This window comes from Engraulis encrasicolus, chromosome 10, assembly GCF_034702125.1.
Source record: "Engraulis encrasicolus isolate BLACKSEA-1 chromosome 10, IST_EnEncr_1.0, whole genome shotgun sequence".
NCBI classification, from domain to species: domain Eukaryota; kingdom Metazoa; phylum Chordata; class Actinopteri; order Clupeiformes; family Engraulidae; genus Engraulis; species Engraulis encrasicolus.
Window position 1 is genome coordinate 4,744,846 of NC_085866.1, and position 26,263 is coordinate 4,771,108.

A 26,263-nucleotide genomic window follows, 5' to 3' on the forward strand; every position below is an offset into this window, starting at 1 on the left:
TTCAATGTCGGCGTAATTACTGCAATTACTGCACTTTGCCTTTGTAGGGCAGTACAGTAGCGTTGCATTCCTTCTCCAATGTCACACTCAGGAAGCAGCAGGGAGGGCAGTTCTCTTCTCCCATGGCTGGGCTGACTGCTGTACTTATGCTGCTTAACTATGCAGTCACTGCTGATACCATCTATTCTCTCAGGGAACGCTGCAGACAACATGAGCAAGCCACACACGTAATAAAGATTCATAACAAACAATTCATCTAAATGCAACACAAGGACGTCAGAGATGGATGACCACTAAGTAAATCATAGTTTGTCCAGTAAGAATATTTAGCAAAAAAAAATGCAGCCGGGATTATATTGGATTTATATTTGAATTGATTAACACGGCAGTCTGAGGCAATTGTAAATGTGGAGTTAATGGGTGTTTTTACCCCCAGCCACCGCCTCTCTCTCAGCTGACACAGTTTCCTGTGTTTGTGTGCTTGCTGGGCTGACAGAAATCAAGGAAAAGGCTCAGTCGACTCGCAACAGAATAATGAGGCATAAAAACACAGCAGCAGCACAGCGCGCCGTACCAGATTGCATAACACACAACACAACACGGCAGCGCTACAGAGAAGCACAAACATTCACTGGCACCAGGCAGCAGGGACCAGGGACCAGGCTCTGAAGCTTCCTGCCGTCATTAAAAGCAAAAAGCGGCCTCTTCCTGCTGACCTGACATCAGTGCGGCGTTGTCATTAAAATAAAAACACATCCCTTGTACTGAACATCACCACCAAGACCACAAATGAGAGGTCTCTGTTCTGCCACAGAAGGTGGTGCAGTGTGCCAAACAAACGAATGTGCCTCTTTGTAAATATTTGACAGCCAAACAGCTGCAATATCACAAAAAGGGCCAGGCAGGCAGCAGTTTAAATGCATAAATGGGCTGAGATTGACCCGGTGTGTGTCTGTTCAGAAAGCCAATGTCAGGACTAGACATGTTTACAAACAATACACACACATGAAATAAATAACAACAAACACATCCATACACATCAATGCCCGCGCCATAAAGCACACATATTATGCACCAGACATGCACGATTTTACATCCTTTGGACAGAAACACTGTAGCAACCACCATGGACAAAGCGGGTATAAGCTTGACTAGCTATAAAACACAGACACACTTCATGCATGCATTAGTAAGAATAAGAACAAGCACAATTCATACTCATCAATGCACACACAAACATGCATGCACCTACACAAGTACACAAGTCCAGTGCATACTGGAATGCACCCCCAGCAGCAAACACACAAGACTACTCAGACATACAAACACACACAAACGCAGACTAACAACACACACACACACACACACACACAGTGCTTTGCAGCCAGCAACACACATACAGAGTGCTCTGCAGCAACACACATGCACAGCTCATGGCAGCAACACACATGCACAGTTCATGGCAGCAACACACATGCACAGTTCATGGCAGCAACACACATGTGCAGAGTGCTGTGCAGCAACACACATGCGCAGAGTGCTGTGCAGCCTGCTTGAGTGATGAGGGGAAGCTGATATGGGAAGTGTTCAGCAGGCAGCATGTCCGGGGCGGGCTGGGCTAGGCTGGGCCGGGCCAGGCGTGGGCCCTAAGCCTATTCACTAGCCACCTATCGCATTAGCACTGGGCTGGGCTGGGCTGGCTGGGCCGTGTTGGGTCGTGTTGGGCCAGGCCGGGCCAGGCGTGGGACCTAAGCCTATTCACTAGCCACCTATCGCATTAGCACTGGGCTGGGCTGGCTAGGTAGGGGTGAGACAAGGCCATCAAGATTGCAGGGGTCTATACTAAGAAGCTGGTTCAGGAGTAAACCAGGTTAAGTTAAGAGGAGGTAAATCATCTAATAGAAGAGCTGCCCTGGAATGGAGTCATTTTCTTAAAACGAGGACTCCAGGCTCTTCTATTAAATGATTTACCTCTTAACTTGACTTGGTTTACTCCTGAACCAGCTTCTGAGTATAGACCCCAGGAGGTGACCATGGAAATCCTCTCTAACAGGGGTTCCCAACCTTTTCCAACGTGGGGCCTACTCAAAATTGTCACAAATGTTCAGGGCCCACTTCTGACTTAATAAAGAATAAAACTCAAATAAATCAATAGCAACACACACCACAATATGATTATAATTTGTAGAAAATTATTTCAAGGCCCACTTGGAGTACCTTCAGGGGCCACCAGTGGGCCCCGGCCCATAGGTTGAAAATCACTGCTCTACAACAAGGGGACGCGGCTCAGGTCCAGGCTGCTTTTCGGTGCTTTTAAATTTGATCCGCTGCTCCGTGCTATAGGGCAGTCTCTCTCGTCTCAGACATCAATTTGCAGTCACAGTTGTTTTCCCCCTTTTGAAGATGAACAGTCAGCCTTGGATCCACTAAGCCAGGTGCATCCAGTGGTGTAGTGGGGATTTTTAAAGTGGGGGGTACGCGATTTTTAACGTCATCAAATAATTAGGCAACTTATCATGTCAAACCCCCTAACTGTCCCTAATCTACCGTCATTGTTTCTCCGTTTTCATCTGTTTGGTCAATCACCTGCAATACTGCTATGTGATCATTCCTTTTTGTATTCAAACATGGGCAGAAGATTTTTTTTAAATCTCACTTCAGGAGAAGTGGGTGGACTGCGTACCCCCGCGTACCGCGCCCACTACACCCCTGGTTGCATCTCCCCAAGGCATGTAATGATGAGTGCTACAGTAAGATTGAGTTAAAGGACCAGTTCAGTCCATTTCAATATGTTGCTGTATTGCTCACGCTACCCCTGACTTGTCAGTACCCAGTGATGCCACATTTTTCGGCTAAGCCCTTTCCGAGATATGAGCTATTCTAATGGGGGCAGCGTTTGTTTACATTTTAAAAAAAATTAACATAGGCCTACTCCAAATATTTTCCCAAAAGGTACCGCTGTTTGCTAGTTGTCTGCTGATGTTGTATAACCTTTCGGATGTTTTTGGGAATAAATAAAAATGTTTTTTTGAAATGTAAACAAAGCGCTGCCCCCATTACAATGAGCAAGATCTCAGAAAAGGCTGAAGAAGAAAATAAAAAAAAACCTCAGGTACTGATAAGTCCAGGGTAGTGTGAGCATTACAACTGCATGTTGAAATTGACTGAACTGGTCCTTTAAAGGGACACTGTGCAGGAAATGGTCAAAAAAGGTACTGCAACTATGCTGTTTATTGAAATTGGGCTGCCTATTGCCAAATTCCTAAGTAATAAACAAATATTATCTAGTATGGTCCAAGTAGAGTCATTTTTGCAGCTAAAAATGTCTATTTTTGGAAATTCAAAATGGCGGACCATGGGGAAGATCCCCCTTTTCATGTAGCCTATGACAAGTTTTCACAGTCAATGGACACATAGAATTTGATGGTGGTGGTAAGTATTCATGAAAAAGGTAACATTAGTGAATGGGCAGCATGAATTCTGGAAATAAACAACTAAAAATCTCACACAGTGTCCCTTTAAGTATTACACAGAGAGATAGAGATGAAACATCAAATAATGTAGATTGAAAGCTGTAAACAGATCTGTATGGAGGGAATTAGAAAAAAGAAAACTATAACAAGGACAGATAGATTGCTTGAATGAATTTCCACCATTTCATTATCTTGGGAGAGCATTGGTGGGGGGAGTAATTAACCAGTGCTCTCCCTCATCCTCCTCCATGACTGAGGTACCCTGAGCATGGTACAATCCCGCCGCACTGCTCCCTTGGGGCGCCATTGGGGGCTGCCCCCTTGCACGGTTGAGCCATAAATGCAATTTCGTTGTGTGCAGTGTGCAGTGAACACTAGTGTGCTGTGGAGTGCTGTGTCACAATGACAATGGGAGTTGGGCTTAAAAAAATCTTTGTGCACATTACACATGTTAATGTAATGATGATTCCTTGTTGTGCTCTTCCCAGCCAATCACAGTGTCTGTCTAGTAACTTAGTTCCCTCTCGTCCATTTAGCATCATGCAGTACTGCACTGCACTGAATGTCACACTACTCTAACAGGACTATCGCTGTATGTGGTTCAATGTAAATTCACTCTGGATAAAAGAATCAGATAGCTTAAAACAGGGGTTCCCAACCTTTTCCAACGTGGGGCCCACTCGAAATGTTCAGGGCCCACTTCTGACCCAATAAAGAATAAAACTCAAATAAATCAATAGCAACACACACCAAATTCTGATTATAATTTGTAGAAAATGATTTCAAGGCCCACTTGGAATACCTTCAAGGCCCACCAGTGGGCCCCGGCCCATAGGTTGAAAATCACTGGCTTAAAAAAAGGGTCTTATCCAAGTCAAGAGTAACAAATACACTAGTATCAGTAAATGAAATTCATCATACTGTGCGATCTGAGGACTGTCATAATAGACCACAACAAAATGCACAGTACTGCAAGCAATAATTCGACACTCAACACATTGTCATGAGATGCTGTGTGACACTGCAGCAGCATTTAAGACAGCTTAAAGCACACACAGCATGGCCTAAAAATAGTTGAGAAAACACCAAGAGCATACATCATGTCTTTATACTATGGACAAAGCCTACGAGTTAATATTTCTCTGAGAGCACATAATCAGGGCTGTTTTAGAGATTGCTGCTTTAGATCAGCGGTTCCCAAACTTTTCCCCCTGCACACCCCCTTGTACATTTCAATGTGGTTCGCGCACCCCCTGAGCGAATATTTTGGTGTGCTGATGGCCATGCAAGCATGGATTCACTGCGCATTCACTGCACATTATGCATATTCAGTTTGGGGAATCCTCTTTTCCAGTAGTCTAGGAGTTAAACTTCACTTTAGATGGACCCTTCCATCATACAAGTCTAAATACAATTAAAAATGACTTAATGTTCATCAATACTGGATAAAAAACTCACATATCCACCATTGCTCTATTCAGCTCACGCACCCCCTTATGCCAGGCCGTGCAGCCCCAGGGGTGCACACACCCCAGTTTGGGAAACCGTGCTTTAGATCGTGAGTGTTGTATATTTAACCACTGTTCCATACCATACCTCCAGACCACTGGCCCATGGTTAATGTCTGGCCTCTGTCCATGACAACCCTATGCAGCACTGTAACATCTCTGGTTACGATGACCCCAACCACGGTCACACATGACCTCTGAACCTTGACCGTTGACCCCTGGGCAAGGACTTGCAGCCCTAAGCACATAGCTACACACACACACCCTGCTTAGGACACACACACACACACACACACACACACACACACACACACACACACACACACACACACACACACACACACACACACACACACACACACACACACACACACACACACACACAGGCATAAAAAAACAGTCTGACTGGGCGAAATCAGCAAGGGACACGACATCCATTTCCTGCAATGCAATACTGCGTAGGGCTATGAGGTGCATGTCCGTCCTGTGTGATAAGTTTTGTCCCTGAAGTAAACTCACAAGACACATCAAAACAAACACAGCAACACTGACTGGAGGGGAGGGGGGGAACTCTTGTGTTTGCTTTTTGCCTGTAGCTACAGCTGTACCAGTCCATTATGGAGAACATTATGTGAGCTGCGCAATGCCAGTAGACGCAATGTCTCAGAAATGTTAGTTGACACATTCTTCCTGTGCTGTGACTTTGGATTTTATGCAACGGGTGGGTCACATTAGTGCAATTCTTGTACCGTATGCCTTCTTGTAGCCATTTCCCATTTATGTCTAAACACATTTAAGAGGACAATCAAAAACAATAAATACAATTTTAAAAAGTATGAAGAGTTCAGATGCAAAACCCCCTAACTCCATTTCTGAAGACCTGCACTTCTATATTTTTAGAGAACTCCGTTGTTGGTTTGGTTTACATTCATGTACTTCATGATACATATAAATAGTTATATTACATACATAAAAAAAAAAATCAATTTTGATAGATTTGTATTAAATAAAAATGAATTAAGATTTTTTTTCTGAAAAGGCACTTAGGGGGGTTTGCATCTGAACTCTTCGTATGCATTAGGGTCATTCCATGTCAATTCACATGATTCCCTAGAATCTCCCCAGGTGACCCTCTCCGATTTACCCGATATCTCACATACAGGTACCTTTTGATGTCAATTGAAAGAATACCAAGTATTAGCACCCTACGTCCAACGGTTGCGGAGATCAAGCCCTCCAAAGTTGGGGTGCCATGCCCACTTTTCAAGCCTGTGAATTGCATACAAAATTTACAAGCAGATTTAGACACCTCTGGTTTTAGTTTGAAGGAAGATACAGGCCTAAAAATCACCATGGCCCCTCAATATGACCCTGTCTAACAGATGATGTACTTACTAATGGCATGCCTTGATTATTTTTGGCTATATTAAGCCTTAAAAACTGAATTTGTGAAACGCGTGTTGAAGAGTCTTGCCATTTTGGGGCTCCATATCTTGGAAACTATGTACGCTTTGGGAGTTATAATTGATTTTCCATCATATTTGGGAACTGTACAGTGTATTCCGAAAAATGTAGGGCGCTCAGACTTTAAAAGATAAAATAGGAGGGACTCAAAAACAGCTTTGGGACAAAATGACCTTACGGTACCCTCTACTTCAGGCCTCAAATTAACCATGTGGGCACTTGATGAGTGGAACGCCCTTTTAACCCCATGTACAGTAGCACTGTATCAAACATTCAAGCTTGGAAAAACTTTGTTTTTCAAAGTTCTTCATATTAATCTTGGCCTTCAAAGTATATGTTTTTCTCTATATCTTATCACAGTGTCTGTTTTGTCTGCTGCCATCTGCTGGTCTAAAAAAGTAACAACAGCGTAATGTAAGAAAACAAAAGGGGCTGGAAAATCTTCACCGTAATTTACCAATAAAGCAATGTAATTATTATACAGTATATTGCTATGTACTAATTCTGATTTTAACAAGCATGATGAATAGTAATAGTTTAAATAATTTCCTAAGTGTGACTGCTTAATGCTCAATCATGATGCCAGTCCCAAGATGGCCTCACCCTGCACTACATTTCTACCAGACATGGGGGTGGGGGGTGTCCTGTCAGAAATGTAATCATAATTGAGCTTCTGCATAATGCTCGTTAAAATCATAATTAATATATAGCAATATACTGTAGAATTAAAGTGCTTTATTGGTAGCCTAGCGAGCTCAACCCCTAGGGGCGTCTAGATTTCTAGGCTACTTTATTGGTAAATTATGGGCAAGATGTTCCAGCCCCTTTTGTTTTCTTACATTACACTGTTGTTGCGTTTTTTTGACCAGCAGATGGCAGCAGACAAAACGGACACTGTGATAAGACATAGACACAAACATATACTTTGAAGGCCAAGATTAATATGAAGAACTTTGAAAAACAAAGTTTTTCCAAGCTTGAATGTTTGATACAGTGCTACTGTACATGGGGTTAAAAGGGCGTTCCACTCATCAAGTGCCCACATGGTTAATTTGAGGCCTGAAGTAGAGGGTACCGTAAGGACATTTAGTCCAAAAGCTGTTTTTGAGTCCCTCCTATTCCATCATTAAAAGGCAGAGTGCCCTACTTTTTTTGGAATACACTGTACAGTTCCCAAATATGATGGAAAATCAATTATAACTCCCAAAGCATACATAGTTTCGAACTTGAAGACATGGAACCCCAAAATGGCAAGACTCTTCATCACGCTTTTCACAAATTCAGTTTTTAAGGCTTAATATAGCCAAAAATAATCAAGGCATGTTATTCGTAAGTACATCATCTGGTAGACAGGGTCATATTGAGGGGTCATGGTGATTTTTAGGCCTGTATCTTCCTTCAAACTAAAACCAGAGGTGTCAAAATCTGCTTGTAAATTTTGTATGCAATTCACAGGCTTGAAAGGTGGGCATGGCACCCCAACTTTGGAGGGCTTCATCTCTGCAACCGTTAGACGTAGGGTGCTAATACTTGGTATTCTTTCAATTGACATCAAAAGGTACCTGTATGTGAGATATCGGGTAAATCGGAGAGGGTCACCTGGGGAAGGCGTGTGAATTGACATGGAATGACCCATTATCTACTCTGCAGCACAGGTCTGTGCAGATAATTTGACAACAAAATCTGCAAACCAGACATGTCATGTAAACAAAATGTTGTAAAATAATGTGCATCTAAACCCCGAGCAAGTAATATGCCAAGTTTACAGAAGAGCAAAATACGGACCTATGCTACCGTGGGATCATCGTAAATGTTTCTGCATTCATGATCAAGATGATCACTCATTCACTGCCTGTCCACTGACTGCCACGCCTAGGAGGACTAGGTGCTAGTCACAGACCTATCTGTGGTGCTAGTCACCCCAACTGATGACTGATGTCTGTCGGAAAAGTGACGCCGTTTTCCCTGGCGAAATGCATGCATCTTGTGGTAAAGAGGAAAAAGTTTGTAAATAACCACTCATCATAGACACTAAAAATCCCCATCGTTTCGTGAGAAAATGTTTCTTTCTATCTCGTTGATGCATTTGGGATAACAGGACACTGCCCAGCGAACTGGAAGTGTCAATCATTTATTGGCAGTTTTGGAAGCATATGGGTCTGGATATCTTCTGTCCTTGGTATTTATGAAGTAAACACCTGTTACCGTGAAAGATCTAGCTGCTACCAAAGAACGTCAATAATATATAACTGATATTATAGACGTTCTTTGCTGCTACGTGAAATGGGTGAATATGTGAATGACAAGTTGTCCACAGGACAGGACACAGCGGACTCTGTTTTCAATCTGAAAACTTGACCATGGGATAAAAATGACATACTCTACATTCGATTCGTTTAATGCAATGTTGACAGCTTAACTTCTATACTAAGCTTAACTAAGATTTGAGGAACATAACAAGTGAAATTACGCCTAGTAGCTCGAACCACATGTCAAAACCTTTGGTTAGCCTTACAAACTTGGAGCGGTTACATAGCAGCATATTAGCTACAACATCTACGACTATCAAAGATGAAGTCAAGTGGGCATGATAATGCGGACTTGGACTAATTCGGCAGGTTGTTAGAAAACTTCGAATAAAACTTACCCTTGAGCGACATTTCCCATAGTGTGTCACTGTTTGAACGTCCTTCAACAGATTATATTTACTAGCATTTGTCGAACAGCAATGTGGACACTGGACAGTCGTAAGTCTCTGTTCCTGCTTTCAAAGTCAGTAGCGGGGCAACAACAACGATGTATGATGATGCACGCGCCCATGCAAATCAGTCCCATTCCAACATCGGAGGAAGCCCACAGGTTCCCCTTATTTCTGACTAATTATTAGCCGGGGACACATATATCCTGCAGTAGCCTATGTTTATGACAACGATGGTCACACAAACAAATGTATGTAAAATATGCACTACTTTATGGTGGGTGACTTCCGAACCAAGCTATTTTTTGGCAGGTGGCCATACCTAAATTACTGCCTGCGAAGCGACATGAGGGAGGTAAAGTGTGGAGGGGTTATTATCACTCAGCGTAAATGGACACTGAGAGTTACAGTAGCCTACTATGGTACTGGTCTTAAAGCCTATGTAAAACAAACAGACAAACTGGTGTTATTCTGATAATGGCTGACTTTGAAGAATCTGATGTGCACAACAAAAATCTCAGCACTTTTGACTTTGAAGAATGTGGTCCTGATGTGCACAACAATCTCAGCACTTTTCAGTGTTTCTTTGATGATCAGTCAGATAGTCTATGATCATGAGTCATGACCAATGCCACCACATGACTGATTTGCACCATCTCAATGCAGGCCGGTGTGACAAGCTTTGGCCTGGCTGAGGAGGACAAAGTCATTGAAAAGCCCACCCAATAGCCAATGTACGTACTACAATATAGTTAAAACATCTGATTCTGGGCCCCTTCTCCCCCTGGGCCCGGACAAGTGGCCTGTTTGTCCCACCCTGGTGCCAGCAGGGCCGTAAGACACTGTGGAGACAGGGTTGCCAGATGATGCTGATGATTTCTAGCCCAAAAAATGCTCAAAACACGCCTAGAAGCACAAAATCCCGCCCAATTCTATTGATGTCTAAGCAGCCCAATTGGGCGGGAAACAGCCCAATCTGGCAACGCTGTGTGGAGCCCCCTGGCAATACACCTCGCAGACGCCCCGTTTATGAACTATATTTGTAAAGTTTCTGTCATGTGGTGCCCCTAAACTGGCTGGTGGTGAACCTGGGCACTGTGCCACTGGCCCTTATTGCCCTTACAGTTTCTGCCTGCCACTTTCCTGGCCAGCATAGTAGGAATAAGCTTATTTGCATTTTGCATCTGTGCACTACTATGTCACCAAGAACTTGCCCAATATAGGCCCAAAACTCTGTCATGAACACTTAATTTCCTTCCTCTTCCTTTAGTCTCAGCTGAGACTCAGCCCACCTCTTCTAACTCCCAACATCCCCGGCCGGCCTACCTACCTCCACACAACACCTACACAGCACGGAGAGTCAGGGTGAGGAAAGATGGGGTTGCCTAGTGACGGTTGCCATGAGACCAGTGAGGGGGAATGGAGACATTTGGGTAAGAAGCAGAGTTTCTATGGAAACGGCCGTTGGTAGCGTGTGGTGCTCGTGGGTGTAGTAGAGGGATATTAGAAGATATGATGACGATGATGTAAGAAGTGACGAAAGCAGCAATGTCCATGTGGGTACTGTAGACTTTTCTCTCTCTCTCTCTCTCTATCTCTCTCTCTCTCTCTCTCTCTCTCTCTCTCTCTCTCTCTGTCTCTCTCTCTCTCTCTCTCTCTCTCTCCATCTGTATGTCTCTCTGTCTCTCTCTCTCTAATACACACACACAAACGCACACACGTGTGCGCGCGCACACACACACACACATACACACACACACACACACACACACACACACACACACACACACACACACACACACACACACACACACCAGTGTACTATATTTTGGGTAATAAAAACATGCATGGTAATATGCACACTTAAGTTTGCGCTCAGAGAACCTAGTCTTCCAGCATTCCAGTCCACATAAACTGTAATCAATGTGAAGGTAAACTAGACCTGATTTACACTGGGCTGAAGTTATATTCTCAGCCCCCAGACACTCAGTACTTTGCTCTGTGCTGTGCAGGACCATAATTGGGGGCAGCCGTGGCCTAGTGGTTAGAGAGTTGGTCTTTCAATCTAGGGGTTGCCAGTTTGAATCCCCCCTGACCTCTCCCTATATCTCCATCCATGGCTGAAGTGCCCTTGAGCAAGGCACCTAACCCCACATTGCTCCAGGGACTGTAACCAATACCCTGACAAATAATAGTTGTAAGTTGCTTTGAATGAAATTAAAGTGTCAGCTAAGTCCAATGTAATGTAATGTAATGTAATTATTGTGCCACTGGCCCTTATGGATAATGCAGCCCTGGTGCTGTGCTATGCTTTGCTATCAAGATGGATTCTCCCATCCTGTTATAAACACTCGACCACAAGCAATAAGTGAAGTGCCCCTTTCACAATCACATTATCACAAACTCAAGCTGTCTATTTCATTCTACTTCTGTCTACTTCATACTAATTCATGGGGCACGATGACTGTGTTTATCATTTCTGAGTTAAGCTCTCTGATTGTGCCTTGCTTGCCATCCTCTCAATTTGAGAGAGCAAGTAGTACACTCCTGATTAAGCATGTAATATGTATTGTTAACTGCAGGGGGCATTGTTGCACTCATTGTTTCACACAGATGCCATTAGGCACTCTTTCCACAGCTTTTAGTTTCATTATCAGACATAAATGGAATTTGGGATAGTCTCATAGTTTAAATTACACAAATGAAGTCAGCAGGATTTTTCACACTTTGTTTTTGTTGTGTGTGTAACAATGTTTCGGGTGAAAAGCCTTCTTCAGACGTCTGTCAATTCGTTGTCCTGCTCCCAGGTCAGGTCAGACGTTTTTGGATGTGCAGGCTTTCAACCTACTCCTTCACAGGGCTTGACATTAACTTTTTCACCCAGCGGCCACTATGGCTAGTGGTTTTCCCAAGTCACTAGCCATTCAGGTATTCCACTAGCCAGCCACAGATTTTATATTGTTTTTTTGTTTTTTTCTTGATAGTGTACGTTTAACTACGTGCTAAAGCAAGATCAGTGTATAGCTTTCTACATGGAAGTATATTGAGAGTTATTGATCCTTTTCTTGAACTTAAATACAAGTATTGATACACAAGGGGCAAACAACATGTCATACCAAGGAATAAGCTGCCAGCCAAATTGGCTAGTGACACTGTACGTATTACTAGCCACAGCCGAGTTTTACCAGCATTTGGCCAGTTGGCAGGTGCCAGTGTCAAGCCCTGCTCCTTCAGTAGTCTTACAGTGACATTTTTTTCCAAAACAAAATGCTTTGTGAGTGAAGCCTGAGGTCGTGGAGGTTCCAGATCATGCCAAGATAAGCAGCATGCTGAGAATAGAACACAGCCTGTTCTTAGAAGGAAGCAGATGAGCTCTCCCCTGAAGAGAAATGGCTTTGAGTCACATTGTTGTCTGACACTGACACTAGATAAGCAGCAGGTAGGCATACAGTACACAACATCTGTGCGAGTCATTGATATGTTCCAGATGTCGCTCAACTGTCAAAGTTGACAGAGACTATGATACTGATACACTCTTGACTGTATAAGTTGCGTGTGCTCTCTGTGCGAGTCATTGATATGTCACAAATGTCGCTAAACTGTCATGGCAGCTGCCAAGTTGACAGAGGTCCTGATACGCTATTGACTTTAAATTGTTTGTGCTCTTCACGGCTAATGTAAGCAGAGTACTTGCCTTTAGATCAGAGGGTTGCAGGTTCAAATCCCATCCTTATCAGTAATTTCATCCATTGCTGAAGTGGCCTTGAGCAAGGGAGGCACCTAACCCCACATTGCTACAGGGCCTGTACTCAATACCCCAATACACAGTCAAAGACTATAGTAACCCAAGCTCTTGTTCATTTTCAGAGCCGAAGGACCGAAACCTTGCAAGTCAAGTAAAGCTTCTTTGCACAAAAATAGACCTGAAGTGTGCGGATTGTCTTCTTTTTATACAGACATTTCTACTGAATCCTGCACCTTCTAAACAGATGAGCGGTGGCCTATCACAAGTTAAGTTATCATTTTCAGAGCCGAAATGTTTTAAACTGCTCTCCACTCCTGAGAATTAAGTTTAATTGTAAAGCACTGGCTTTTTTTCTGGATTAATATCTGACATGCGTTAAAAAGTTAAAAAGGTCCAAATTCATTGAACTCAGCACATGAACTAATACATGGAGGCATGGAGTTAGAAATTAGCAGTGCTGCACAGGATGTAGCCCTATTTAAGATAGACCAAATCAGACTTTTCCTCTTGCCTTTGATATCCATAATTTCACACCTTCTAATGGCCGTATTCCACCTGCCACCCCGTAATTAATGCCCTGTCAGGAAAGATTAAAGACTGCTAAGAGGTGAAGGACTTGGATTCTTAATCACACACAGACACAGACACAGACACACACACACACACACACACACACACACACACACACACACACACACACACACACACACACACACACACACACACACACACACACACACACACACACACACACAGTTTTTACTGAAGACAAATGAGTGGAGTAACATTGTCAAGAAATAAAAAAAATGAAGAAACAAGTCCGACAGGCGGACAACAGATGCGTCCGTCTATGCCCGTTCTGAACCTTTTTTGCCCAAACGCCCCCTTGGCCTCCTCATAACCTGTCAAGGCAATTTATCAATAAGCCTACCATGTACTGTATAAGCCTGGATTTGAAAAAGTACCATAGGATTTCAACAGTGTTGGGCAATTTACTGAAAAACTGTAATGCATTGCTGATTACATGTTACTGTCTTTTCAAAATAATCCCTTACACTACATTTAGCAATGTGGGGACCTAAGGCGAATTTAGCTTAGGGGGGCCATCGGTCCATCCCATATCACATTTTTTTTTAACATAAAATCTCTATTTTTGTTAGGCTATTTTTTTTTTTAAATCACTTTTTTTTTTTCTTTTTTTTTTTTAAATTACAAACATAAAAAAACAGGCAAACATTACAACCCTTTCTGGACAGATTTCAATGAATAGGCTATTTGCAATTTTGCATAGGCCTACATTAAATAAACTAAAATGTGAAATTCTCTTTTCACTTTAATATGAGAGCAGTGATGTCCCCCCCTCACTGAAGTGTTATTTCATGTGTGAGCATGATGCTGTCACCTATTTGAAGTGACGTTGATGTTGGATTTCATGGAATACTTTTAAATGCCGCTTTGGGAAGAAAACAGAGTAGGCGACAGGTGAACTGTATTTCTGTCAAAACAGTGGTTTGCAGGCGTTTGCGTTTTCACGTGGATATTGTCTTCGTGGACCGTAACAGACAAACCGTAAGTTCCATAAACTAATCAATGAGACATTTGGTACGTTTACATGAGGCATTTAAATCCGATTTAACTCACTTTAAATCTCATTAAAACTTAATTCCACTTTAAAAACATCATGTAAACACTTACCGAACAGGATTTAAGTTTATTCTGATTTAAACTTAAGTCCGATTAAAGTGGGTGGTTTATTCCTCTTTTAAATCCGATTAAACACGTTCCTTTGTCATGTAACCTTTTAATCAGAATTACAATAAATCCGGTCGTTCCACGCATGCTCGTTGACCACACGATGGCGCCAAGAGCCCGTGCTCTTTGTCAGTGTAAAAAAGATGGCGGCACTTCCTGTTGATTTTCACATGAAAGTTTTGCTTAATTTAAAGTCCCTAAGCGACTATAAATGTTGTGACTTCCATATATTGATGTAAAAGTGTCCCACGAAGTAATTAAGCACAACAAAGTTACTCCACATCACCCTTTCACCAGTTCGTTTTTCTAAGCTAGGAGGGTGCTAACTAGCATTTGAAAGAACCAGACCCAAAGGGGATTTTACCAGCCTTGAGTCCACTGAGGGAATTCATTTTCGGGCTGAAGATAAGCTTGTGTCCCAGTAGTTCCCTGGAGGTTTGGCGACCACGCCCCCACGCCTTATTTGGCTCACTCAGCACGTGCGTCCTCAGTCCAATCGCAATGCTTTATTTTCCCCAGACGTTTAATCGCATTTAAGTGAAATTGCCATGTATACACGTCGCAAAATAACTCTTAATCCGATCTACTTAAATCCGATCTATTAGATCCGATTCAAAAACATCATGTACACGTAGCAATTGGCTACGTGTACATGATGTTTTTAAGTCCGATTTAATAAATGCGATTTAAATAGATCGGATTAAGAGTTATTTTGCGATGTGTATACATGGCACTTTCACTTAAATGCGATTAAACGTCTGGGGAAAATAAAGCATTGCGATTGGACTGAGGACGCACGTGCTGAGCGAGCCAAATAAGGCACGGGGGCGTGGTTCAATGCCACCGAGATGCAGGTCATCTTCCCCACGAAAATCGTTGCCTCAGGCGGACTGAAATCACAACATTTCCCCTTTTCTCCCTGGATCATTTACAATGCTACATTAGCTACCCTGTTAGCATAGAAAAACGAGTGGTCAAATGGTAATGTGGAGTAACTTTGTTGTGCTTCATTACTTCGTGGGGCACTTTTACATCAATATATGGAAGCCACAACATTTATAGTCGCTTAGGGACTTTAAATTAAGCAAAACTTTCATGTGAAAATCAACAGGAAGTGCCGCCATGTTTTTCTCACTGGCAAAGAGCACGGTTGGTTTGCACGCATGAGCTCCAGGCCAAAACTGAGCGACTGCCACCTTGTGGACACAAGAGGGAATCACAGGAGGGAATCACAATTCAGAAACGCATCACGGGAGGGAAACACATCACGGGAGGGCGGACGGACGGACGGACGGACGGAGGGACGGACGGACGGACGGACGGACACCAAAGCCTCTTATAGAGATGCGTGGGACGCATCTAAAAATGCATCACCACTTAAAAACTCGCTCCGGCGCCCTTGACACAAATACATACACTGCACTGCACTGCTGATTAGCCAAAAAAATAATCAGCCAACGTATGAAAAAGAGTGAAGGAGTCACACATTAGCTCCTGCCATAGACCAGCCCAGCACTTACTCAAGTGTAACTTCAATGCCAAACACAGTGGCTATGCAAAAGTTTCACAGTGAGCAAACAGCATACCGCAGTCAGTGTAGTGGGTTCCCAAACTTTTTCAGCGCGAGCCCTTTTAGACTTCCACCATAGTCTTAGCCTAGCAATGTTTTGCCCATTACAGTTTTTCTTGATTGCTTACACACAATTTTCGGAATCAGTTCTCGAATTCTCAAAACTCTACACACAAATCTCCAAACCTCACGCACAACGAGCAAAACTGAAATGTGAGGGTAAAGAAGGAATTGTGCTTAGTGTTCAGTGACATTGGTTAGGGGAGTTGGGAAATGGGTGAGATGTTCCGAGAATTGTGTGTGAAGTACCAGAAATTGTGTGGAATCAATCGAGAAAAACATTGATATTACTGGATTTTCCATGAATAGTTTGTCCGCTAATATTGAAATCCACAGGACAGCAGATAGGGTACATCTATTAACCATAGTGAATACTGTTACTAACCAAATTATGGAGTTGTCTTGACTGTTAGTTGTTAAAGTGATACTGTCCCATTTTTGGTAATGAGCTTATTTTACACCTACCCTTGAACCCTAGGGTTCTACCGTTTTCCTGTACTTCCAACTATTTTAACAGTTAACATTGAGTCCTATGAGACCAGTTAGCCGCTGGCTGGTCTAATAGGACTCTATATTAACTGCTAGTTTGCAGGTAAAATTTGCACTGCCATACCCAGAGAATGGTTGAAAGTACAGGAGAACAGTAAAACCGTATTATTTCACTCAAGTGGAGGTGTAAAATAAGCTTATTTCCAAAAATGGGACAGTATCACTTTAAGTCTTTTTTATGCTATTGTCCGCAACCCCCCTCAGTACCTCCGCGACCCCCTAAGGGTCCCGACCCCCAGTTTGGGAACCACTGCCGTATGGTTTGTCTTTTCATTGACTGCTTACGAGAGATGTTCTTCTGACATGTGATGATGTCATGGGTTAGCCCCCTGGGGAGCATCCTCACCTGTGATGCCAGAGGCGCCAGGTGTCAGTTCAGAGCAGGTCGTGTTTTTCTTTTTTTTTACAATAACTTTTACATAAGTGCCTAGAGAACAACATCAACCCTGGGACACACATTCCAAGTGCCTGATGCACAAGATGTGGATTAAATAATGATTAAATCTTCTAATACAAGATCTCTGACAATGACAACAACAAGGCACTTCTATTTGTAGCTTCACTTATACTTACACAAATAATATTCATCTTTTACACAGTTTACCGCACCAAGGGGTGGCATGTCAAAGGTAAAAAGAAAAAAGAAAAAACCTGACAGATACCAGCAGTCCCATATTGGTTTTCATCTGAACAAGTGATCTACTGTACACTTATTCAAACAAACTTGCTGAGGAACTGTATAGAGTTCTAGACTGTACTGGAATCAACTGTTCCCCAAACCAGTAGAATATTGTTGTTGTTTTATGAGGGCGGCTTTCGTCCTCGTCTGTTTGTGACATGCTATATCGGGGACATTGTTAGAAGGTGAGCCATCCAAGGAATCAGGGCCGCTGACAGTTTTGGTTGGGCCCGGGCCAGGACAAAGACATCTGTTAGGGCCCCAAACGCAATACATACAATGTAATGAGGATCCAATTCTGGGGTGAGTTTCTCAAAAGAGAAGTTGTTAGCCTGTTAGCAACTTCGGTAGTTGCCAATGGGAAAATGCCTTGAAAACAGTAAAGTAGCTAATGTAGTTAGCAACTTTGGTTTTGAGAAATTCACCCCTGGGCTGCCTCTCCTCCTGGGCCCGGGACAAGTGACCCCTATGCCCCCTCCCCTGTCGACCTCCCTGCAGTGAACTATTATCTCATTATGCTCTTTCCTCCCACGGACACATTTGATGTGTGACCAAGCTCTGGCCATTGTCACTGCTGCTGCTGCGGTCTAGTTTGCCTGTTCAAATGAGTTTCCGCACAGCAGCAGGGAGTCGTAAATCAGATGCCTGCACGGCACGCTCATGTAAAGGTGAAGGCGGCGGTGGCCTGAAACAATGCATGACTTCATCAGCATCTCAGAAATGAGCCTCTCCTCTCTCTCTCCCTCTCTCTCTCTCTCTCTCTCTCTCTCTCTCTCTCTCTCTTTCTCTCTCTCTCTTTCTCTCTTTCTCTCTCTCTCTCTCTCTCTCTCTCTCTCTCTCTCTCTCTCTCTCTCTCTAGGAGGCCACATACAAAGTGAAAGGTCCACGCCGGCCATTCAGAGAGCATTTTGGCGTGTCAGTAACAGGCAGCTATTGCTGGCAAAAACAAAAACAATGAGCCATTTTTTTTTTTTTTCATTTTCCAACCAAGAGTCCTTGGTGGCTCCAGACAACAAATCAATTCTCTCTTTTAAGAAAAGGAAAGGGCAGCTAAAGATGTTACCATACACTGCCAAGGGTGGACTGTGTGTTTTTAGTGGGAAAGAAACACTGGAGGAGCAGTGGCATTTGAACCATGCAACATGTGGTTTGTTAATACATTGATATGTATCATTTGGTTGAAGCTACACATAGTAAGTATGCGTACTAGTATTACACAAACATACTATCACTTCATGCTGTGCAAGTACAACATACTGATATGCACGTACATTAACACCAGCCAACTGGCCAAATAATGGTTACACACAGTTCGGTTAGTAGAGAAGAAAGCTTACTAGCCACTTTGACTGGTAGTGAGTGTATGTTGGGCTAGTGCGACTCACATCTACGAGCTAAATTTGGCTACTGGTGATAAAAAAATAAATTATAACCCTGGTGATATGCATTGGCAAACACTACAGCCTTTCTGGGCCCGAGGGCTACCAAAGGGCCACCCGAGGGCTAATTTTGTTCAAAATCCTCTGCTGATGACATCATTCTCAAATCATTGACATCATTCTCAAATCACACCATGATTGAATGATAATTTGCTTATATGTTATAAAGAATAAATAATCTCGTATTTAAAGAAAAGCATTAACTGTGACTAAAATCTGGTCGTCGTCACGTTTATTAACATCCTTGGTGGGCACCTCAGAAGCTCCTGGAGGGCTACCTGGTGACCGCGGGCACCACGTTGGTGACGCCTGCACTACACACTATCTTATCTAAATGACACATCGTACATCTGCACAAGTGCAGGTCAATAGTTTGGTTAAATGATGTGCATAATGATGAAGGTTAACATGCAGTCACGTAAAGTCCACATCGAGTTTTGTCGAAAGCCAGATAGAATGCATCAAAGAAGCAGGCAAACACAAATGATATAATATCACAGCTGTACATTTTTCAAAAACACACAGCTTGACCTTCTGAGACTTTCAAAACAAGCACCAGAGCACACGGTTTCTGACAACCTGCAAACTTCTGCTTGCTGCCCCCCCGTCACAGCTCTGAGCCTCATCTGGCCCGCAGTACCCATGATGTGGATGTTTTTAGAGTAGAGTAGAGCAGAGTAGAGTAGACTATACTGTTATTAATCCCGAGGGAAATTAAGGTGTCTGATATCTTACATAAATAAATACTCAAATACAAAACATACACAAAGAGCTCATGCACATTATCGCACATTGTAATAAACATAGAACACACTTGAGTACAGCAATCAGCCTAACATCAGTTCACATACACACACTCGCCCGCCCACACACACACACACACACACACACACACACACACACACACACACACACACACACACACACACACACACACACACACACACACACACACACACACACACACACACACACACACACACACACACACACAGAGTGGATGGATGCTGAGATGATGGCCAATCTGAACATTCCTTCCTGTCTCCTCTCCTCTGCCCTGTCTAGCTCTGGCCCCTGTATGCTGTATGCACTCTCCACTAATGCAGACAGAAGGAGAGAAGAGAGGAGAAAAAAGAGGAGAGGAGAAAAGAGAAGAGAAGAGAGGAGAAAAGAGAGAAGAGAGGAGAAAAGAGAGAAGAGGAGAGAAGAGAGGAGAAAAGAGAGAAGAGAGGAGAAAAGAGAAGAGAGAAGAGAAGAGAAGAGAAAGGAGAGAAGAGAAGAGAAGAGAAAGGAGAGAAGAGAGGAGAGAAGAGAAGAGAGGAGAAAAGAGAGAAGAGGGGAGAAAAGAGAGAAGAGGAGAGAAGAGAAAGGAGAGAAGAGAGGAGAGAAGAGAGAAGAGAAGAGAGGAGAGAAGAGAGGAGAAAAGAGAGAAGAAAAGAGAGAGGAGGAGCTAAAAATATAGCTGTCCAGCGGTAGCCCCCTCGCCCCCTCGCTCCCTCGCTTCTTACCTGCTCTTAAGTCCTCTTCATCACTTCATCGCCTCAGTGGAAGAGAAGAGAATGTAGGGTAAGTCACTTGCCTGCCTCTTTTCTCTCTCTCGCTCTCTTGCTCCCTTGCTCTCTTGCTCCCTCGCTCTATCCCTCTATCCCTCTCTCTCACTCCCTCTCTCTCTTTTCTCCCTCTCTCTCTCTCTCTTGCTCCCACTCTTTCTCTCTCACTCCCTCTCTCTCTCTCACACTCCCTCTCTCTCTTTTCTCCCTCTCTCTCTCGCTCCCTCTCTCTTACTCCCTCTCTCGCTCTAACCATTTCCTCCCTCCTTTAACTTTCACTCATCCATTGCTTTCCGAGTGCGCTTACCTCTTGTTTTTTCTACCCCACTTTTTCTCTCTCTACCTCTCTTTCCTTCTCTCTCTCTCTCTCTCTCTCTCTCTCTCTCTCTCTCTCTCTCTCTCTCTCTCTCTCTCTCTCTCTCTCTCTCTCTCTCTCTCACCCATACTACCTGCACTCTCAGCACTGCCAGTGGAGTGATGGGAAGAGACATTTGTGTGTGTGTGTGTGTGTATGATTGGTTACTCCTCGCCACAGCTGAATAACAATGGTAATGTCTCTCTCTCACACAGAGGAAGACACACATAGAGACTGTATTGTCTTCATCTACTAACTACTGTATTTTCAACCACATAGGTACTGTGTATGACAGGGAGACAAGTGTTCTCACTTCTTCTCACTGATTTTTTCTCACAGAATCAATACATACTGTATCCATGCACACACACACACACGCACGCACGCACACACACACACACACACACACACACACAGCCAAACTTCCTAATTAGACGGGAATAACAATGGTCCTGTCTCTCTCACACACATAGAGACTGTATTGTCTTCATCTACTGACTTTTCTTATCAAGCCCAACCACATGCCCGCACAAGTATACAGTATAACAGGGAGCCAGATGTTTATTAAGTTTTCTCACTTTTCACTGAATCCAATACATATCTATGCACGCAGCCAGGCATACACACGCACACATGCACACACACACACACACACACACACACACACACACACACACACACACACACACACACACACACACACACACACACACACACACACACACACACACACACACACACACACTGCCAAACGTCCTAATTAGACGGGAATAACAATGGTCCTGTCTCTCTCACACACATAGAGACTGTATTGTCTTCATCTACTGAATTTTCTTATCAAGCCCAACCACATGCCCGCACAAGTAGACAGTATAACAGGGAGCCAGATGTTTATTAAGTTTTCTCACTTCTCACTGAATCCAATACATATCTTTGCACACAGCCAGGCATACACACGCACGCATGCACACACACACACACACGCACGCACGCACGCACGCGCACAGACACACAGAATCACCAAGGGGAATATCAATGGTACTGTCTCTCTCTCACACACAAAGGTAGACACACATAGAGTATGTCATACATTATACAGTATACAGTATGACAGGGAGCAGCCAGATGTTTATTAAGTTTTCTCACTTATTCTCACAGAATTTTTCTCACTGAATCCAATACATATCTAAGCATGCATGCACACACACACACACACACACACACACACACACACGCACACGCACGCACACACACACACACAGACACACACACACACACACACACACACACACACACACACACACACACACACACACACACACACACACACACACACACACACACACACACACACACACACACACACACACCGAGGTGTTTTAGGTATTCATAGTGCCAAACTTCCAGGTATCAGTGAGGTGCACTGGTGCCCTAATAATAGCCCACCACTATATATATTTGCATTTATGTATGAATGAATGGCTTCCTTTGGCAATGAATAATAAAAAGCAAAATAAATAAATAATAATAAAGAACTCGCAAGAGTGGTCAGCAAACACTGAGCCGACTGGTTTATTTAAAATGAGGTCACGAAGTGCACAACTTCCTTCTAGCATTCCTGCCCCCATGACCAGTGTTGCCAGATTTTACAGTTTCCCGCCCAATTGGGCTGCTTAGGATAAACAATGGAGAAAAAATGGCATTTGGGTGGTTTTACTGTAGATTTATGACCATAGAAATTAATACAATTTTGCTGAAACTGGGCGGGATTTAGTGCTTCCTCCAGACGGGCTTTGAGCATTTTTGGGCTGGAAATCAGCACACATATCTGGCAACCCTGCACATGGCCACGAGGAAATGTTTGCCACCCGACCAGGGCCGCTGCTAAGGTTTTGGAGGCCCCAAGCCAGTGATTCTCAAAGTGTGGTCCGGGGACCACTAGTGGTCCGTGACAGAGCTCAGGTGGTCTGCGAGGGGACTTCTACTTTTCCAAGACAAGCAGTAGGCTAGCTATATTTGTAACATTTTCATGTTTTCAACACAATAACACAGGCTTATATAATGTGAATAAAAAGTGAGTGATCTGCATCAAAATTAGCAGTGTCAAATTAGGACCCATCAACTGCCAATTCAGTTGACAGGTGGTCCCTGATCATTTTTGGGGGGGACAAAGTGGTCCTCGGTCTGAAAAAAGTTTGAGAAACACTGCCCTAAGCATAACTGGTCAGGAGGCCCCCCTCCATAATTAAATACATGTATAATCTACTAACTAATAAATATAGGTTTTGTAATGTAATTCAACATATTTTTCATTGACGTTTTTTTTTGTCAATCTCAATTTAACTCACGGCATTATAAATTATATGTTACCAGGATGACAATGACCAAATCATAATGTAATACTAAAGGCACTGTCATAGTAGTGCAGTACTAGTAGTTAACTTTCAATGTCTATTACAGCGTGCCACAGGAGGTACGGCGTGCATGAAGGGGCTACGAGGCCCAGTTTTTGATGGCAAAGTGGTTGTTGCCCCAAGCACTAGTTGGTGCCCAAAACCCTCTGCATACTCCAAGATCTGAAACCCCTATGCACAGCCAATTACCAGGTGCTGGTGAAGTGCAGTCATCAGTAATCCAAAGGAAGCAAGAAGGATCACCGCACACTGGTGGACTTGAGTTTGCTGCTTTTTTAGTATTTGGTGAACAACGCGTTCAACAACAACATACTCGGCATACTCTTTCATACTCTGCATACTCTAGTCTTTCATACTCTGTGTAGTCTTCCATCCTCTGTGTACTCTAGTCTTCCATCCTCTGTGTACTCTAGTCTTCCATCCTCTGTGTACTCTAGTCTTCCATCCTCTGTGTACTCTAGTCTTTCATACTCTGCATAATCTAGTCTTTCATACTCTGTGTACTCTTCCATACTCTGCTTATGTCTACTGTAGCGGCGGTCCTGTCAGCACCCGACTCCCCTGCCTCTGACAAACATGTCCATCATCAGGTCTCTGCCTTGACAGAACTTCAGAAAGAAAGAAAGAAAGATAGGCCCTCACTCACTCACTCACTCACCCACTTGCTCCCAGAGACGTATGATGTTCAAACAAGCGAACCCCCGGTACGAGTCATTCTTGTGTGACAGTGAGCAAATTTGCCGGTGTGAAGAAAAAGAAAGAGAGAGAGAGAGGGAGGGAGTGCAGTGAAAAGAAAGTGAGTGTACTCACCTCAGCGTGCCGCTGACTTGACTGACTGCAGAGAAGGAGAGTGGCACCCAGACTGGTGGAGCGTGATAACACAACCACACCCTCTCACACGATGCAACGCGTGCATGCATAAGAGCATACACATACACACACACACACACACACACACACACACACACTGACACACACACACACACACACACACACACACACACACACACACACACACACACACACTGACACACACACACACACACACACACACACACACACACACACACACACACACACACACACACACACACACACACACACACACACTGCACAGCCGACACACTGTAAAGTGGCTAGTCAACATTCTTTGAAGTCTTTTGCGTGATCTGGAATTGATCAGACCTTTTGCAGAGAGGTGTGTTTATAGTCGGAGAGAGAAAGACATTAAGTGAACCGTGTGGATGACTAAAAGGATTATGAGAGATCTTTAATGAGTTTTACACCTGTATGAATTTCATTGTTGTTCATTTGTATACTTCTGGATTGTGACATTAAGCCTTTCTCTCTCTCCTGTGCTCTATCTCATGCTCTCTCTCGCGCTCTGTGTGTGTGTGTGTGTGTGTGTGTGTGTGTGTGTGTGTGTGTGTGTGTGTGTGTGTGTGTGTGTGTGTGTGTGTGTGTGTGTGTGTGTGTGTGTGTGTGTGTGTGTGTGTGTGTGTGTGTGTGTGTGTGCTTGCATGCGCGCACATGCATGTGTGTGCATGTTTGCGTGTGTGTGTGTACATCTAAAATTCAATCACTTCACCCACTTTTTGTAGATGGCTGTCTGCCACCTAGTGGATAGAGACGGTAGTATCTCATTTGACCTATTTTTTGCTCTTCTTATTTTTAAAAACATAAAACCCCCTGAGTATATTAAAAAAACCTAGTATTAAAAATACTCTTAGTTGTAGCTGTACATTTAACATGTGACAAGTAGCCAACCAATGAAGACAACCTGACAAGATAAAAGAAATGGTCAGTGGCTTTGTGAAACAGTTGTATTATCAAGGAAGTAGGGATAATGCATATTTAGACAAAATGTTTCTCAAAATGGCAATTATCAATTGAAGAGTCCACAGGAGAAATATACAGTCAGTGTCACAAAATCTGGCTTCAATGCCCTGTATTGGTAGCTGTACTGAAACCCCTGCTTCCCAAATGAATGTGAATAAACTTAATTTTCAATTACAAACATTTCAATTACAAGCAAAAACGGTATACTTTAAAGCAAATATTAAATCGTGTAAATCATGAGTTGTGACCATGCCTACGGACTCAATTCATTTCAATATTTTATCAGCAATATATGCTACCACCTCCAGGTACGGTATCAGTGTTGAGTTAGGAATTGAATATTTAAATACACTTTTTTCTTACATTTCCTTCCATGTGTTTACAGTATATTAAAAGGGTATGCCACTATTTTGGGGCTTAATACAGTTAAAATCGTTGGCTGGGGTTTATAAAGGTGGTAAAGTGTTTTATTTTTCATGTAAGCCGTTGTCTTGCTTTAAGACAAGTTAAAAGAGGGAGCATGTCGCTAAGCTAGTGAAAGTCAATGCATCCGTGTAGCATGCCAACGGTTTTAACTGTATTAAGCCTCAAAATAGTGGCATAGCCCTTTAAATCACTCTGGATTGACTTTTCTGTGCTTCTAAGAGAGAGAGAGAGCATTAGCGAGAGATAGAGAGAGCGAGAGAGAGAGAGAGAGAGAGAGAGAGACAGACAGACACAGTAAGATTATGAATAAGCAAAGATACTAGATACTTAGTTTCAAATCTACATGTGAGGTTTACATACTATTATGTGTACAATGTGCAAAGAAGATCAAGAAATGGTGCATGTGATCAGTCATGTTCCGTCATGAGTAAAGAGAAAAGCTACAATACTAATACACACACACACACACACACACACATACTCTTCAAAACTGAAACCAAATGACAAAGGTGAGGTGTGTCATGACTACTGACTACTTTTATCTTGTATTGCTGTTATTAGCGAAAACACACATGAAACTATCCAGCCACCTCTTCCATCCATGCAGATTAATGTGTTTTCAGACAGACAACGATTTAACACACTGATTCATGTGCTCGACAGAGTGTCTTCCCGTCTTCCCATCATGCAATGCATTCAGATTTGGCATATCATATCAGTTACACCTAAACAACATAATCAT

At 43.1% G+C, this 26,263-nt stretch overlaps 1 protein-coding gene across 1 annotated transcript in view; it reads right to left on the reverse strand.

Moving 5' to 3' along the window:
* iqsec2b (IQ motif and Sec7 domain ArfGEF 2b) overlaps positions 1-9,182 on the reverse strand; it is a 52,258-nt gene extending 43,076 nt beyond the window's left edge. The window contains exon 1 of the mRNA XM_063207887.1: positions 9,093-9,182. Within this exon, the coding sequence (XP_063063957.1) occupies positions 9,093-9,112 (20 nt within the window). The 5' untranslated portion in view covers positions 9,113-9,182. The remainder of the gene's footprint in view (positions 1-9,092) is intronic.
* Positions 9,183-26,263: the final 17,081 nt, after the last annotated feature.